Below are 15,677 nucleotides of genomic sequence, written 5' to 3'. Positions count from 1 at the left end.
ACTCCCAACACCCCAAAACATCATAGTCAACCTCTGGTAATTTGGAACCAACCAAATCCTACAGTGTACAAGACAGCACTGAACACAATAACATAATATCTCAAACTAAAATATTTCTAAAGCTGACAAATATGCCATAAAAGAAACTATAGAAATAAACATAAGCAATTCCATGTAATTCTAATAGTTAATATTTACCTCAGTGTGACAAAGTAATACAAAACATACACAGAGAGTCAACAATGAGGTGTAAGAAAAGGATTGACCTTGGGAACTTTTACAAACATTCAAATCTGCCCCAGACTCCAACTGTGAAAAAGATAATCTCAGCAGATGAACAAATTTAAGAAGATGCTGATATTTACTATAGTAATTAGTACTATTAACATGTCATCTGTTCTATATTTTCTTCTAATTATATTACTTGATATTGTAAGTCAGCAAATTTAACATAAAAGAAAAAAAAAGGAAAGAAAAAAAGAGAGAAAGAAAAAACTTACCGGGATTGAAAATTCCTCAGCCAAATACTTCAAGGTGGCAGCTTCTCTGGCCAAGAACTTATTTCTTTCTCTCATGTTGCCCTGAAGTTGTGCATCAAACTCCTTTCTTACCACGGAAGCAACAGAGTCAATAATTACAAGTTTAACTCTCTTTGAAATAATTTCTTCTTCCAAAGATTCAATTCTGTAAAAGTAGAATTTGTAAAACAGTGGATAAATTTAAAATATAATATAAAATAGGGTATTTCAAAGATTAACCAACTTAAAAACAATGACAACAAATTTTTCCTCCCTCATTTACAGTAATGATTGCAAGTATTCAATGCTCATAACTTCATAACTTATTTCCAGCTCTTCTATACATATTGCACTCTTTTGAAAATGGACCAAAATGTTTTCATCTAGTTTAATTCTCTGGTTCTCCTATGATACTGCTAATTTTAGGGTAAAACTGCTTGTCACAGCAAATCTCCAAAATGGCCCCCATTTATTCCCACCTTGTAATGACAGCCTTGTGCAGACCCCTCCCATATTTACCAGGATTGGTCTGTAAGACCAATAGCATATGACATAATGATGGCACGTCACTTCTGAGAGTAGGTTATAAAAGACTACAGCTGCCATTTTGGGCTCTCTTTCACTTGCCACTCTCTCAAATCACTTTCTCTGGGGGAAGCAAGTTGCCATGTTGTTAACAGTCCTATGGAGAGACCCACCTGGTGAGGAACAGAGGTCTATGGCCAACAGCCAGCAAGGAAGGGAGGCCTTCCAGAAACTATATGAGTAACCTTGGAATTATCCGAGATTCTCCAGCTCCAACTGAGCCCTGAGATAACCATAGCGCTGGCCAACAGCTTGACTACAACCTCTGGTGCAACCCTGAGCCAGAAATGCTCAGCTAAGCCACTCCCAGATACCTAACCCTCTGATACTAAGTGAGACAAGACATGTGTGCTCTTCTAAGTTGCTGAATTTGGGGGTAACCTTTCAATGAAACAAAAGTAATCAATATACTACTTAATTAACTAAATCTAAAACATTTCACTCATTTAATGTTTTCTTTTTAAAGAAACATTTCATCCAATAGGCTGTAGCAAATAAAGAACACTGAAATAATTTATTTCCCATAACCCTAATACATATGTAGAGACTTTTTTCACTCAGAAGCTGAAAGCATAAAAAACAAATATATCTTCAAAGTATTACTAAACTACCAAAATCTAAAGCAGCAAACCTTTGTAGAACTTCATCGCAGCTGAGTTCCCGATAAAGATGAACCTTACTGCTTGTCAAAAGTAATTTTTCTTCAGTGTTAAAATATCTGGGAAAACGAGATTCTGCTATCTCAACCAGTCTGTGGGGAGGAAAAATAGCGCAAGTGAAAATAGTTAATGACATTCAAGGCCACAGTGCTGAACATCTAATGAATTTTACTTAGGAAATTCATAAGCCACAAGTAACACTGGAACAAAAATAGAGCAGGTATAAGCAAAATGCTTTAATATAGAATTTTAAAATGTAAGCCATCCCCAGGGCGCCTGGGTTGCTCAGTCAGTTAAACATCCGGCTTTGGCTCAGGTCATGATCTCACAGTTCATGGGTTCGAGCCCTGCATCGGGCTCTGTGCTGACAGCTCAAAGTCAGGAGCCTGCTTCAGATTCTGTGCATCCCTCTCTCTCTGCCCCTCCCCTGCTCACACTCTGTCTCTCTCTCTCTCTCTCAAAAATAAATAAACATTGGGGCGCCTGGGTGGCTCAGTCAGTTAAGCGTCCAACTTCGGCTCAGGTCACGATCTCGCGGTCCGTGAGTTCGAGCCCCGCGTCAGGCCCTGGGCTGATGGCTCAGAGCCTGGAGCCTGCTTCTGATTCCGTGTCTCCCTCTCTCTCTGCCCCTCCCCCATTCATGCTCTGTCTCTCTCTGTCCCAAAAATAAAATAAAACGTTAAAAAAAAATAAATAAAAAAAAATAAATAAACATTAACAATTTTTTTAATGTAAGCCATCCTTTATGAGCACTAAGAGAGGTTAGCAGCGAGAGCATTGTTTTTTAATAATTGATCACTTGACTAACAGCTATAAGACATGTTTAGTAAATAAGAAAAATGATTTCATCATCATGAGTAAAAGAAATATACTTGAACAAATATATAATATTATCATTCTAACGATCAATTATCAGTTAGTCTCCATGTCTCAGAACAGAAAAATATACTTTCTCAATTAAAACTTAATACATACAAAATAAATCCCATCCAATAGCTCCTTGGTAAACAGGAAATTATTTTCTAAACAAATGGATGTTGTCCAATATTTCCTGAATAAACAAAATATGATTTTCTACCTATTGAATTCTGAACTCAAAGCTAGATCTGATGCATGAAGTAGGCCAAGTGCAGGAGAGTGACAAGGCAAAACAGATGTAAATATCATCAGTCATAGTGTGAGACGTGGAGTTCAGTACTAGAAATTTCAAGTGTGTCTGGCTAAAAATATAAAAATAAAAGTGTAAATCTTTGAGTGTAACTGTCTCCTATTTTAAATGATACTTTATCAGTCTGGTACTTAACCACCCAAGGATATCTGAGAGGAAGGACTATAAACACAAAAATCACTCTATACTTTATGCTCCATTTAAAGACACAAAAGTACAAAGACAAGTGTTTTCACTTCTAGTTAATGAGTCCCAAGAAGAGGCTGAGAACTTTAGAGAAACAAAATAAGTTCCTCACATATATTATAATCAGAAATGAAAAAAGAAAAATCTAAAACAGAGAAATAAAAGAAAACTGGTCAAAAATATTTTTTAAAAGTGCATTTTGAACAATTTGAAAAGAAAAGCATCATTGGGTTGAATAGGAAGAGGAAAAATTACTTTACCAATAGATGTGTGAAGGGCAAGAACAAATGGATCAAATGAGCACTCAGGGGAAGTGCACAAGAGAGAGACAGGCGGGGTGGAATAAAGGAGGAAACAAGATAAGCAACAAAAGCGAGAAGAAATGAGATGACACTGGCAAAGGCAGGACAGGAAAATTTTTAAGGGTTTGGGGAAAATGTGTAAACTTCTTGATTAGGGTAACTATTTGCTGAATTCAGAGCTGGTCAGAGAAGTCAACTAAAAGCTCTGACACTTGGAAGCCCCTGATTTTTAATAGGATAGCTATGGCAACGTCTGCCAGAAACATGGAAGTTTTCCAAAACTGGATGTCCAGTGGCTTAAGTACTGAGTACTTCTCTCAGTCAATGAGAGAACAACTGAACAGCTGACAGACAAATAATTTTCTGGCTTCAACCCTAGGCTGAATTTCAACTGGCGGCTTGAGTGTTAAAAGGCTCTGGAAGTCATTACTGCTCTCTCCTTCCATTAAGGCCCCTCAGAAGGAAGATGGTCAATGTATGGACACAAACTGACTTTACTCAGTTACCGTGCTAAATAACTGTACCAAATGGTTATTCACATACCAATATGCTATAATTTTCTACGATCAGTTTCTCCAAGTGTTTTTAATTTTAGAAAAGTTCTCTAAAAAATATATAAATCAAAACCTAAATACAAATGTAGTATCTATATGCCTCACACTAATCATAGTGATCTCTTGTGACACTCTTCATCACAAAGATCTTTTCTGGTTAGAGTAACAGAAAAGATCCTATCTTTTGCTCCCAGACATTAATTACATAAAGTTTGAAACTAATGCCATCTAGTGGACCTCTATTTTACCAAAAGTATTCCTTTCAAGTATGTACTTAAGATTCATTCATTTGACACGTATTTATTGAGCATCTACTATATGCCAGGCACCATTCTAGATGCTAAGGATGTGACAGTGAACAAAAAAAACAAATAAACAAAACACAACTTCCCTCATGGAACCTACAGTCCACTGAGAGAGACAAACAAATTAAATATATATTATACATCAGGAATAAGTGCTCTAAACAAAATGAACCAGGATGAGGAAACAGATTGTTACCTATGGAAGCAAGTGCTATTTTATGTAAAGCGGCCTGGGAAAGCCTCTTTAATAAGGTGAATTTGAGCAACGGTTTAAGGGAAATGAACCATTGGATATCCAGTGAAGCAGTGCATAGGAAGAGAGAATTATATATAACAAGTGCAAAAACCCATATGTAAGTAGATGCCTAAGGTTACTGAGGAATAACAAGGAGGCTAATGTAGTTGAAACACAGGAAACAAGAGGGAGAATAAAAGGAAATAAGGTCAGAGGAAATAAGACAGGGGCCAAGATCACACAAGATCCTTAGGTCTGTGGTATTTTGTTTAGATATTTAATAAAATAGCAAACCTAGAAGTAGAACTGACATGATCTGACTTCTTTTTGCTTTAAAGAGTCACTCTACCAAATGGAAAAGAGGCTGTACACAGTGAAAGCAAGACCAGCTAGTACTGTAGTCCAAATAAGAGATGATGGTGACTTGACCTGGAGAATAGCTCAGCTAATTAGAAGTAAGTGAACTCAAGGTGTAGTTCAAAAAAGGAGCTGGGGACACCTGGGTGGCTCAGTTGGTTGAGCGTCTGACTTCAGCTCAGGTCATGATCTCACAGTTCGTGGGTTCGAGCCCGGCATCGAGCTCTGTGCTGACAGCTCAGAGCCTGGAGCCTGCTTCAAATTCTGTATCTCCCTCTCTCTCCGTCCCTCCCCTGCTTGCACTCTGTCTCTCAAAAATGAATAAACATTAAAAAAAAATAGGAGCTGAAGGGAATTCTTGGCTAATTGGATGAGCATCTGGAGGAATGGAATTACCATTCATTGAAGTGGAGAAGACTGGATTCGTTCCAGGTTTTTGTTATTAGTTCCCCCTGTTACTTCACAGCTCTTGTATAAAAGCAAAGTTAAAAGCTTTACATTAGTGACCACATGCCAACTTGAAACAAAACACATGCTTAATGTAAAAAAAAAAAAAAAGTTTTCCAAAGTTCTAGTTGAAATATAACATTATAAATGTGCTGAAATATAAGTTTATGGTTTCTCAAAGCTTCTCATACATGCGTAATATTTTCCTGTTCATTTATTCAGTATGTATTTGTTCAGCACTGTGATACAAATATAAGAATGTGAATCTATTAGTCCCTTACAGATTCCAGAAAATTCCAAAGCTTTATTTTAGTACTAAGTACTTATTTCTAATTTCATTTTCTAACATAGAGCCTCTTCAAGATCTCCCTCCTTACTAATTCACCTGGATTCACAAATGATAAGGCAGCTGAAATTAGACTAAGGAAAACCTACCCAGTCTCATGAAATCATCTCAAAAAATGGGAAGAGGGAACTGATCTCCCCTATTGTTTGCCCCCTAGGTCAAAGATCCTGGATTCATGCCAACAAGCAAAAGAAAATGGTCCTAAGACCACACCGATAATTGCCTTCATACTGAGTTAAAGTCATGGCTGGCCACTACCACTACATGCCTCCCTCCTGATACACTGAAATTCAGAAGGAGTGACACTCTAAATAGTCTAGTAGGAATTGGAGGGCATTGGCTGTGGGGTGCTTGGCGCCTTGAGAGGTGCCATGCAGCTCTTCAGGTCTAAGCTTGGCCACTGCTCCCACACAGTACCAATGCAACACACACCTCTCCTTTGTACAGTTAGTGTTAATAGTTACAATTTCACATGTTTGTGATTATTTCATTAATGTCTTCCTCCCCTGTTGAACCAAATATTTCTTCCTAGTTTTCAAAGCTTTTCTGATTTCATGACAACTCAGGACTACCTCCTGAGTTTTTACCTCCTAAATTTCCAATCCTGTATTCCACCTCCCCAGGTCCACACCTTCCAGAGTCCTGGGCCCCAACTCTTGTTTCAATCCCTCAGTTTTCCTGATACACAAATCCATTTGTATTTCTAAGACCCAGTTTTATCTTCCTTTATCCATTTTATTTCTCCCAGAATTGTATTTTGAAAACCTCTATTACTATTTACCACCCATATCACCCTCTGTTTTTATTCTTAACTTTTGGTTTCATCTTTTCCTAATTATCTCCAATAAGGATAATACAGTATTCACTCGATTCACATATACTAGAATTCTCATGGTTGCCAAAATTTCTGTACAGTTCACTAGATTAACCTACTTATCTATATTCTCAAAGTATATATAAGCAGAGCATGTCTAAGACTGTATCAGCTCTTAAGCATAAGTCCAACAAATAAAAAGACTTTTCTGAATCAGTCAGAAATGGGGACCCAGAACTCTGCCTGCTTAACATTCTCCTCCCCTCAAGGCAGTCCCCAAATACCTGAGGGTTTAGTACTAGACTCTACTATTATATAATTATTAATCAGTCTGGAGATATAATTTCAGTCTATGGTAAACTAATATGCTTAACACACTATTTTAGATTATCTTCTCAAAGACATGTAAAAATAAGCTAGTGTATTGCTTTAAAAAATAGAACTAATCTTTCCAAAGTGCTTTTAAGTACATTACCTGCAAGGTTTTCTCTTTTTGTTTTTAAATGCATTTTAAACTTAAGTATTTTTTATTCACCCCTCTTTGTTTTCTCCCTCCTTCTTGGTAAAAAGGCTATCTAGCAATTTATTAACCAAAATTATTTTCCACTTTTTATCACTCATCCTAAATTTTCTGTATGTAAATCCTTTTTTTTTTTTTTGAAAGAGACAGACAGAGAGTGTATGTGTGAGCAGGGGAGGGGGTAGACGGGCTCAATTGAGCCCAACACAGGGCTCAATTTCCACAACCATGAGATATGACCTGAGCCTAAATCAAGAGTTGGAAGCTTAACTGACTGAGCCACCCAGGTGTCCCCAGACAGCTTGCTTATAAGCACAAAATGAAGACACTGCTACATGCAGAGACATACAGAAAACTAAAACATATTCCTTTTTGGGTCTCTTATTTTCACGCTTTTACTTCTTCTCTAAGTCCAGAAACTATCCCATGATGGCAGACACTATTAATTACCTATCAATATCCATTTCCACTTCTTCCTTGCTATGAGAACCCAATTTTATTCAGGCAGCAATGTTAACCAGACCGGGAAACTCAACACGCTTATTATGTATGTCAATCTTTTTCCCCTCATTCCCCACCCTCCCTTGCCTATAGGGGTGGCCCGGTGCGAAATGTGCAGGATGATTCTGGAGGATGAAAAGGAAATCAGCAGAGGGGAAGGGGCAGCTGTTCTGGGAAAAAACACATTTTCCTGATAAAACATATAGCTAGCCCTTTCCCTTCCCACTGCCTGTATGGGATGCCTAAAAACATATTAAGCCCTACGTCTCTCTGTCATCACTGCGCAACAGAACCAGCGCCTGCAACCACCTACTCACTGTTGGCTGGGTATTTGGTTACTTGCAGCAGAAAGCTTTCCTAACTGATTAACTAACTCTCCCCAATAAATCCAAATAGGGGTCAAGCAGTCCTATAACAGCACAAATGAAGTGTGCCCAGACAGTACAGAGCCAGCTCTATCCTCTGACCTGCCATGACAAACTCCAGAAGGCAGTTTGTTAAAAGAGGACTGGTACTTTTGATTCCACCTGAACCTATCACCACACCTCAGAAGGCAATCCAGGTGGCAGCCAGGTGACCACACTCTTCAGGCCTTGTGGAGAATAGACTAGAAAAGTAAAAAACATAAATTTCAACCCCTATCCTCAAATGGCCTTCATAAAGGCTCCTTTACAATTACAAAACATAAGTCCAATAAAGGGACTAAAATTTTACCTCATTGCCAGCTTGCCTTTGGCTTGTTAGTTGAAGGTTAGTCACTGACATTTTAAAAAATACCTTTCCTTTGGACAACCTGAGTTAACCAATGTCTTTCTTTACCAGTGTTAGCATCAAATACATTTCAGTGTTCAGATTTCCAGTGGCCCCATGTGTGTGTATGTTTCTTTTTTTTTTTGTTTTGTTTTGTTTACCATTTATTTGCTTAAAATTCAAATAACTTCATCACATTACAACTGACCAATACATCTTTTATCCTCAGGTTAATTGAGATATAACTGGCATATAATATTGTTTGTGTAAGTTTAAGGTGTACAATATGACAAGAGCAATATATCTTGCAAATCTCTTTTAATCCAAAGAATGCTCCTCTTTTTTTTTTAATCTTAACAATTAAAAAACGAGGTTGTTTGTTCTGTCATTTCCCACAGTTTGCATTTTGCTGACTACATTCCTCTGGTGTTGATTTAACACGTTCCTCTCTTCTCTGTATATGTTGCAAACTGGTAGCTGGATCTGAAAGTTTGATCACATTCAGGCTTGACTATTCTTCCAACAGGAGGAATAACTAGTTTTCTTTTGTGATGCTAGTAGCCTTTTATGTTTATGAACTGTTTTCACTCACAACACTTCTGACACCAAATGTTTAGGTTTTCCATACCAAACAATTCTTCAATTCCCTGTGGACACCAAGTGGGTATCTGACACTTAACTACCAGGAGTTAGCTCAGACCTCACAGTTTAAGGGCTCAGACCCACAAGACTGCCCTCTCCCAACTTGAGAGACTAATCGCAAGTCCCAGGCCTCTGGTACTTCTGACCAACTGAGCAACTACAAATCAGGAGTTCTGACACCCCTCCTCCTCAACTTCGATGATTTGCTAGAATGGCACACAGAATTCAAGAAGGAACTTTACTTACTATTACCAAGTTATCACAAAGAATGAAAGACACAACTCATGAAAAGACTGGGGAGGACCACATGGCACACCACCCTCCCAGCACGTTGATGTGTTCACCAACCCAAAGCTCTCCAAACTCTACCATTTAGAGATTTCTGTAGAGATCCCATTACATAGGCAGTGTTGATTAAAGCATTGGCCATAGGCAATTAATCAGTTACCAGCCTCTTTCTCTTCCTCAGAGTTTGGGGGGATGGGTGGGGCTGAAAGCTCCAACACTATAATTACATGATTGGCAACCAGCTCCCATGTGAAACTATACAGATGCCCACCAAGAGTCACTTCATTAGCATAAACTCAGGTTTTCCAAAGGTTTTAGAAGGTCTTTGGCCAAGAACCAGGACAAAGATATGGATTTCTTATTATACCACAATATTCAATGCCTAGAACCATTAAATTGTTGGGGTGTGTAATTTGGTGACATTCTATCATTCCTTCTTCATTTATTACTGGAATACTCCTATAAAAAGTCCTATTTGGGGGTGCCTGGGTGGTTCAGTTGGTTGAGCATCTGACTTGGGCTTAGGTCATGATCCCATGGTTCATGAGTTTGAGTCCCACATTGGGGTCTCTGCTGTCAGCACAGAGCCCTCTTCAGATCCTCCGTCCCCCTCTCTCTCTGCCACTCTCCCATGCACATGCGCTTGCTCTCTCTCTCAAAAACAAACATACATTTTAAAAAAGACCTATTTGCTACTCAGCAATACAGTTCATAAATCAGAAAAAGAACAGATGTTTGATTGATTTCCTTTTTTAAAACTCATTTCAAAATAATGATTTGCTTCTCCAGAATTCTCCAACACTGATCTATTAGTTGTTTTTCATTTCATAATATTATAAACTCATGAATTTAAACATATTTCATGGGTTTTAATCTACTGTCATCATTATTCTTATTGGTGGTCAATTTGTCTCATCTTTAGCCAGCAGGAGCCTCTTCAGGTTGATTCCTGAGTCCTTCTGACACTCCCCTAAGTAGTCTTTGATGGCTCTCTTGTTACCTGATATGAGGTTTCAGACTCAACTTAAAAGTTTCCTAAGCCAGTGCTAGTATCAGCCATTTCCCCCAAGGAACCCTCAATCCTTTTAGTAGGCAACGGTGTCTGGATTCCACAATATGAGAGTAATACCTGTCAGTTCATTCATTTATCAAACATTTTGTGAGCAGTTAATATGTGTCAGTCACTAGATTTGGCTTTGAAGATACAAAGATATAACACAAGCTCATAGAACTGACAAATGAGTGGCATATACTTCGAATAGATAACCAAGAGATGTAGAAGACAGCAAATAAGCTCCAGGCAAAATAATCCACTTAGAACTTATCTGGCCAGGGAATACACTTCTCTCTAACTAGTATCCCTAGAAGTAAGAGAGAGATGTGATTCATAATGACATAATTACACATAATGACACAGTTACAGAAAGACTCAAAGAACTATACCTTGACTAAAAGAACAGAACTGAATCAGTCTCCAGACCTGTAAGTACTCCTGCTCATGAATGTCAATCAGAGCAGGGTCAGAGGGAGACCAGACTTATTTTCAAGTGTACAGAATTACACAAATAACCAAATGCTCTCATAGAATGTTAAAGGTCCTTGCCAAAGTAAGGAAATCTTTTCTTTCCAAGCATAAATACACTATCAGTGTGTTTTTTATATCTAATACAATACTATTACAAAGATTAAAGTGAAATACTTCTCAATCAAAAAATATTTTGAGGGGTGCCTGGGTGGCTCAGTCAGTTAAGTGTCTGACTCTTGATTTCAGCTCAGGTCATGATCTTGTGGTTCGTGGGTTTGAGTCCCACATTGGGTTCCATCCCAAGGGTGGAATAGCCTGCTTGGGATTTTCTGTCTCCCTCTCTCTCTCTCTCTCAAAATAAATAAACATTATAAAATATTTTTTTTTGAAATTTCCAACTTTTCCATTCACTAACTTCCAACTAGAATTAGTAACAAAGCAGCTCACCTTTTGTCTTTTTTATGAATTTTCCCTCTTCCCCCTTTCCACTTACATCCCTCCCTGTTTCTTAAACTTCTTTCTTCCTGACTTTCTGCAAAACACAGCTTATCCAGGAACCCCACTTAAACCAATGACAAAGGGATAGAAAAGACAAAAAGAAACTGCTTCCTGGGTTACTTTTAAGAGGAAAATTCATTTAAGACTGTATCTAGCATTTTGAGTTCTCACAGAGAAAAGGTAAATGTTAACCTGTTGGAAAATGTTAGGTGCTATAAATAAATTACAAAATTAAGCATTATAATGGAAAATAATAAAATCTCCCACCTTTCAGCACTAAATGCTGACTCTGTGTCGATGTATACAACACCTCCTTCTAATCCTCCCATGTTGGTGGGTAATGTGGCCAAAATGCTCATCATCATACAAAACTGAGTTTTTCCACAACCTGGTGGGCCTGTAATCTAAAAAAAAAAAAAAAAAAAAAAAAAGTTCTTTGAATAAACATCACAAGCTAGTCAAAGCAAAATTCTTTTAAGAACTTGCCATATGCACAGCCCCACTAACCTGGGTTCTCATAAAGAACATTTTAATACATCTATTGTATGTAAGGAATTAACTTCTCCTCTGTGTATCTGGATTGGTACTAGTTATGTACTATCCCTGGGAAAAATGAGAAAACAGTCACTTCAAATCATGTTCTATGTTCTGTAACTCAGATGAAAAACTTTGGTTGAGAGATGCTGGAGGGTACATTTATACATTCAGAACCAAGAGTTCTATATCTTTTCCTCATTAAGACATTTATGGAAGGAAATTGAAAATATTTAAGAGGCTTTAATATTTGGTTTAGCATTCCTCATGAATTAGCCTTTTAGAACAATTTTGTACTAGTCCCCTAAAAAGCTACTTTGATCTTTATTCTGCAGAGTAAAGAAGTTAGGAGTAGAGTGCTGATGTATACAATTTATTTTCAAATGCTTTAGCATAAAAAAAAGGCATGCACGCACACACACGTGTGTGTGTGTGTGTGTGTGTGTGTGTGTGTGCGCGTGTGCATACAAAGGGAGATAAAACAAATGTAACAAAATTCAACAATTGTTGAACCTAGGTGACTCATACTTGGAAGTGTGTGTTTTGAAATTTTACTTTGTGGAAAGTTTTCTGCAATTATAAAATGTGAAATCAGGAGAATAGAGATGGAAAAAAAAGAGGAAAATTCATATACATGCATATTCAAGTCAACTAGAAGTAGTTAACAAAAATTAATTTGAAAATGTTAAAAATATCCCCTTTAAACATACACTATTTGTCACATTGGCTATGGCATACAAACTTTAAGAACCAAAACACTATCCCTTTTGTGAAAATAACACTGTTTTTAACACAATCTTTCACAAAGGAAGGGAAAAGAACAGGAGAGGAGGAGAGAAAACAATCTCAGGGAGACAGGAAAAAGTCTAAGCTAAGACTAAGACAGACTACAAATATGAATAAACTGTCCCAGATACATCATGAAGTAGGAAGAAGTAAGAAGGGATGACCCATGAGTCTACACCATTTGTGCCAGTGGTTCTCAAATTTAAGTGAGCATTGGAATTGCCTACCAAGCTTATTAACAGGAATCTCTGGTTCAGTAGGTCTGGGATGTGGCCTGGGAATTTACACTTCTAATAAATTCCCAAGTGTTGCGTATGCTGTTATACACTTTTGAGAACTACTGTTTTAAAATTTAGACTAGGGGATCCTGGGTGGCCCAGCTGGTTGAGCGTCCAACTCTTGATTTCAACTCAGGTCATGATCTTGCGGTTGGTGGGATGGAGCCCTGCGTCAGGCTCCATGTGGATTGTGTGGAGCCTGCTTGGCATTCTCTCTCCCTCTCTCTCTGCCCCTCCCCTGCTCATGTTCTCTGTCTCTCTCAAGAAGAAAATAAACATTTTTTAAAAAATAAAAATAAAAATAGTTACATACCTTATTTCTTAGTTATACAAATCTTTTCATTCTCATAAAAACTTAACACTTTTAGTGACACAATTATAATAATGAAAATAACAAATGGAATTATATTATTCTTTAATTATTTTGTAATTCAGTGCTTGAAATTTCAAGTCCTAAGTTCCACTCATTTCAGTACTTCAATGCCATGGCTGTATAGTTGAGAAAGGAACAATTGCAAACATGCAAGGGCTAAAATTTTTAAAATACATTACTTGTTGTACTTGCTATTTTCATTTTTCAGTAACTTCCATCAAATAGCAAAAATTTTTATAGAACTTTGGCTAATAACCTTTTGGGATGAGCACTGGGTGTTGTATGGAAACCAATTTGACAGTAAATTTCATATATTAAAAAATAAAAAATAAAAAAATAAAAAAATAAAAGAAAAGAAAAAGAAAAAAAAAAAGAACTTTGGCTAATAAATTTCTGTCTTTCCTCATGTCAATCAATTGTTCTTACAACAGAATCAAAAGATACTACATTTTGAGATTTTTAACAATTGGTTCAAAAATAAAAACTCTTTATTTGGAAGATTTTTCAACAGTATAGAAAATACTGTTACAATTTTTTAAGTGTGCAGATAACCAAGTTTTCATAAGACACACATATCTTTGACAACAAAAATAACATCATAAAAGAAATATTTCTAAGCAATGATTTTAAAAACACTCTGCATTTTAATCTGCCTTCAAAAAGGCAATTACAGTAAAAGCTTGGATTGTGAGTAATTTGTTCTGCGAGTATTCTGCAAGACAAGCAAATATTTCTAAAAAACTTTAACTTAATAAATGAGCAATGTCTTGCAATACGAGTAGTATATGACGCCGAACATCACGTGATCATAACTGGGCCAATGGTTCTTGAAATTCACTTTGATATTCAGGTGCTTTGGATTAAAAGCATGTTCCCGGAACAAACTATGCTTGCAAACCAAAGTTTTCCTTGTATTTTCTTACTCATTGTTAAAACATTACTTTTACTTTGAAGGGATGTTTTAAGAGTGTACCACTGGTTGGTTGGTTGATTTTTAATCTGCTATGAAGCATATTGCCTAGCCACTTGTCATTTCAAAAAGGTCAGAAAATTTGACATATCTTGTCTTTTTATTTTAAAAAATGCTTCACCCATCCTTAAATTCAACAACTCTTTTACACTCCTTGTTGTGAGATCACCAAAGAAGGCATTGTGATTCAAATGATTTTCATGGTCAGTCCCCATCTCATTACAGAGTGCTATAGAGATTCCACACTTAACCAGTCAGGTTTTTGTAAAAATCAACAACACTGATCACTGTTATCAACTTGAAGTTGAAGTTGAATAATCAACCTCTGTGTTGCTACAGATTGCCTAAGGATGATGCAACAGAAAAGTTTAAAGAATCTTACTTAGATACCATTTTTACTATTACTATGACTAGACTAGACTAATCTATCCAGCAATCCATCCCTCCATCCATCCACTCATGAATCCATCTCAGATTTTGTTGGGTTTTTTTTATTATTTTCTTTTAAGATTTTAAGTAATCTCTACACCCAACATGGAGCTCAAATTTACAGTCCCAAGATCAAGAGTCACATGCTCCACCAACTGAGCCAGCCAGGCATCCCTCCATCGCAGGTATTTTCCATGCATTTTAAAGCAGGTCAGAGACATCAATATACTTTCCCCTAACAATTCAGCATATATATCATTAACATGAGTTTAACATGTATGATTCTTTTTTTCTTGTAAGGTAAATTTTACATACAGTAAAATGCATACTCTTAAGTTTACCATTTGATGAGTTCCAACAAATGTATACACATATGTAATCTAAACCCCTGAGTCAGAACATTAGCATTACCCCAGGCAATTCTCCCATAAACACTGTTTTATGTTCTAAGAAATCATTTATATTCAAGAAGTCATATAAACATTGTTATGTTCAGGAGGTTTATTTGAGGGAATATATCTTCTCTGATCCATCTTTAGTTTAATGGCACACACAAAAAATTTAGTTCTTCCTGTATTTCATTACTGAAACAAAATCTAGCTAGTATGATAATCTGGGTCATGGTAGAAACCTCTGTACTTACATAGCATCTTCCCACATTGAAAAATCTGTTTTAATCCTTAATGCTTCAAACCATCTCTAATGATTTCTATATTACTTCTGACAGTATTTGTTCACAAAAGGATCCATTTAAATTGTTGCCATATTGTTTCCTATGTTTTATTTCATTCATTTTACTAAAAGGAAGGACACTGTGTTCCTAATGTTATTAATAACGTATGACATTTGGTCTTTTACTATTAAGAAAACACAAAAGAGGCTTTTAAATGTCTATTATTAATTTTAGTGAAGTTTTTCTAGATATTGACTTAAGTATCATATGACTTTATTATTTTTTTTTATTTTAGAGAGAGAGAGAGGTTGGGGGAGAGGAAGAGAGAGAGAGAGAGAGAGAGAGAGAGAGAGAGAGAAAATCTTAAGCAGGCTCCACACTCAAGAGCGGAGCCCCACATAGGGCTCAATCCCAAGACCCTGGAATCATGACCT

General features: G+C 36.8%; 1 protein-coding gene across 8 annotated transcripts in view; it reads right to left on the bottom strand.

The window, feature by feature from the left end:
- Positions 1–15,677, bottom strand: part of RAD51B (RAD51 paralog B) — a 640,680-nt gene that overhangs the window by 599,334 nt on the left and 25,669 nt on the right. For all 8 annotated transcript variants that reach the window (XM_019451449.2, XM_019451443.2, XM_019451447.2 and 5 more), the window contains exons 5-7: positions 11,468–11,604; positions 1,735–1,854; positions 501–684 (exon numbers count right to left, since the gene is read on the bottom strand). In XM_019451449.2, coding sequence (XP_019306994.1) covers positions 501–684; positions 1,735–1,854; positions 11,468–11,604 — 441 coding nt within the window. The remainder of the gene's footprint in view (positions 1–500; positions 685–1,734; positions 1,855–11,467; positions 11,605–15,677) is intronic.

Source organism: Panthera pardus, unplaced genomic scaffold, assembly GCF_024362965.1.
Source record: "Panthera pardus isolate Hobbes unplaced genomic scaffold, ASM2436296v1 HiC_scaffold_24, whole genome shotgun sequence".
In the NCBI taxonomy this organism is placed as follows: Eukaryota; Metazoa; Chordata; class Mammalia; order Carnivora; family Felidae; genus Panthera; species Panthera pardus.
The sequence above is the reverse complement of the archived record's forward strand: the minus strand, read 5'-3'. Positions and strand labels throughout refer to the sequence as shown.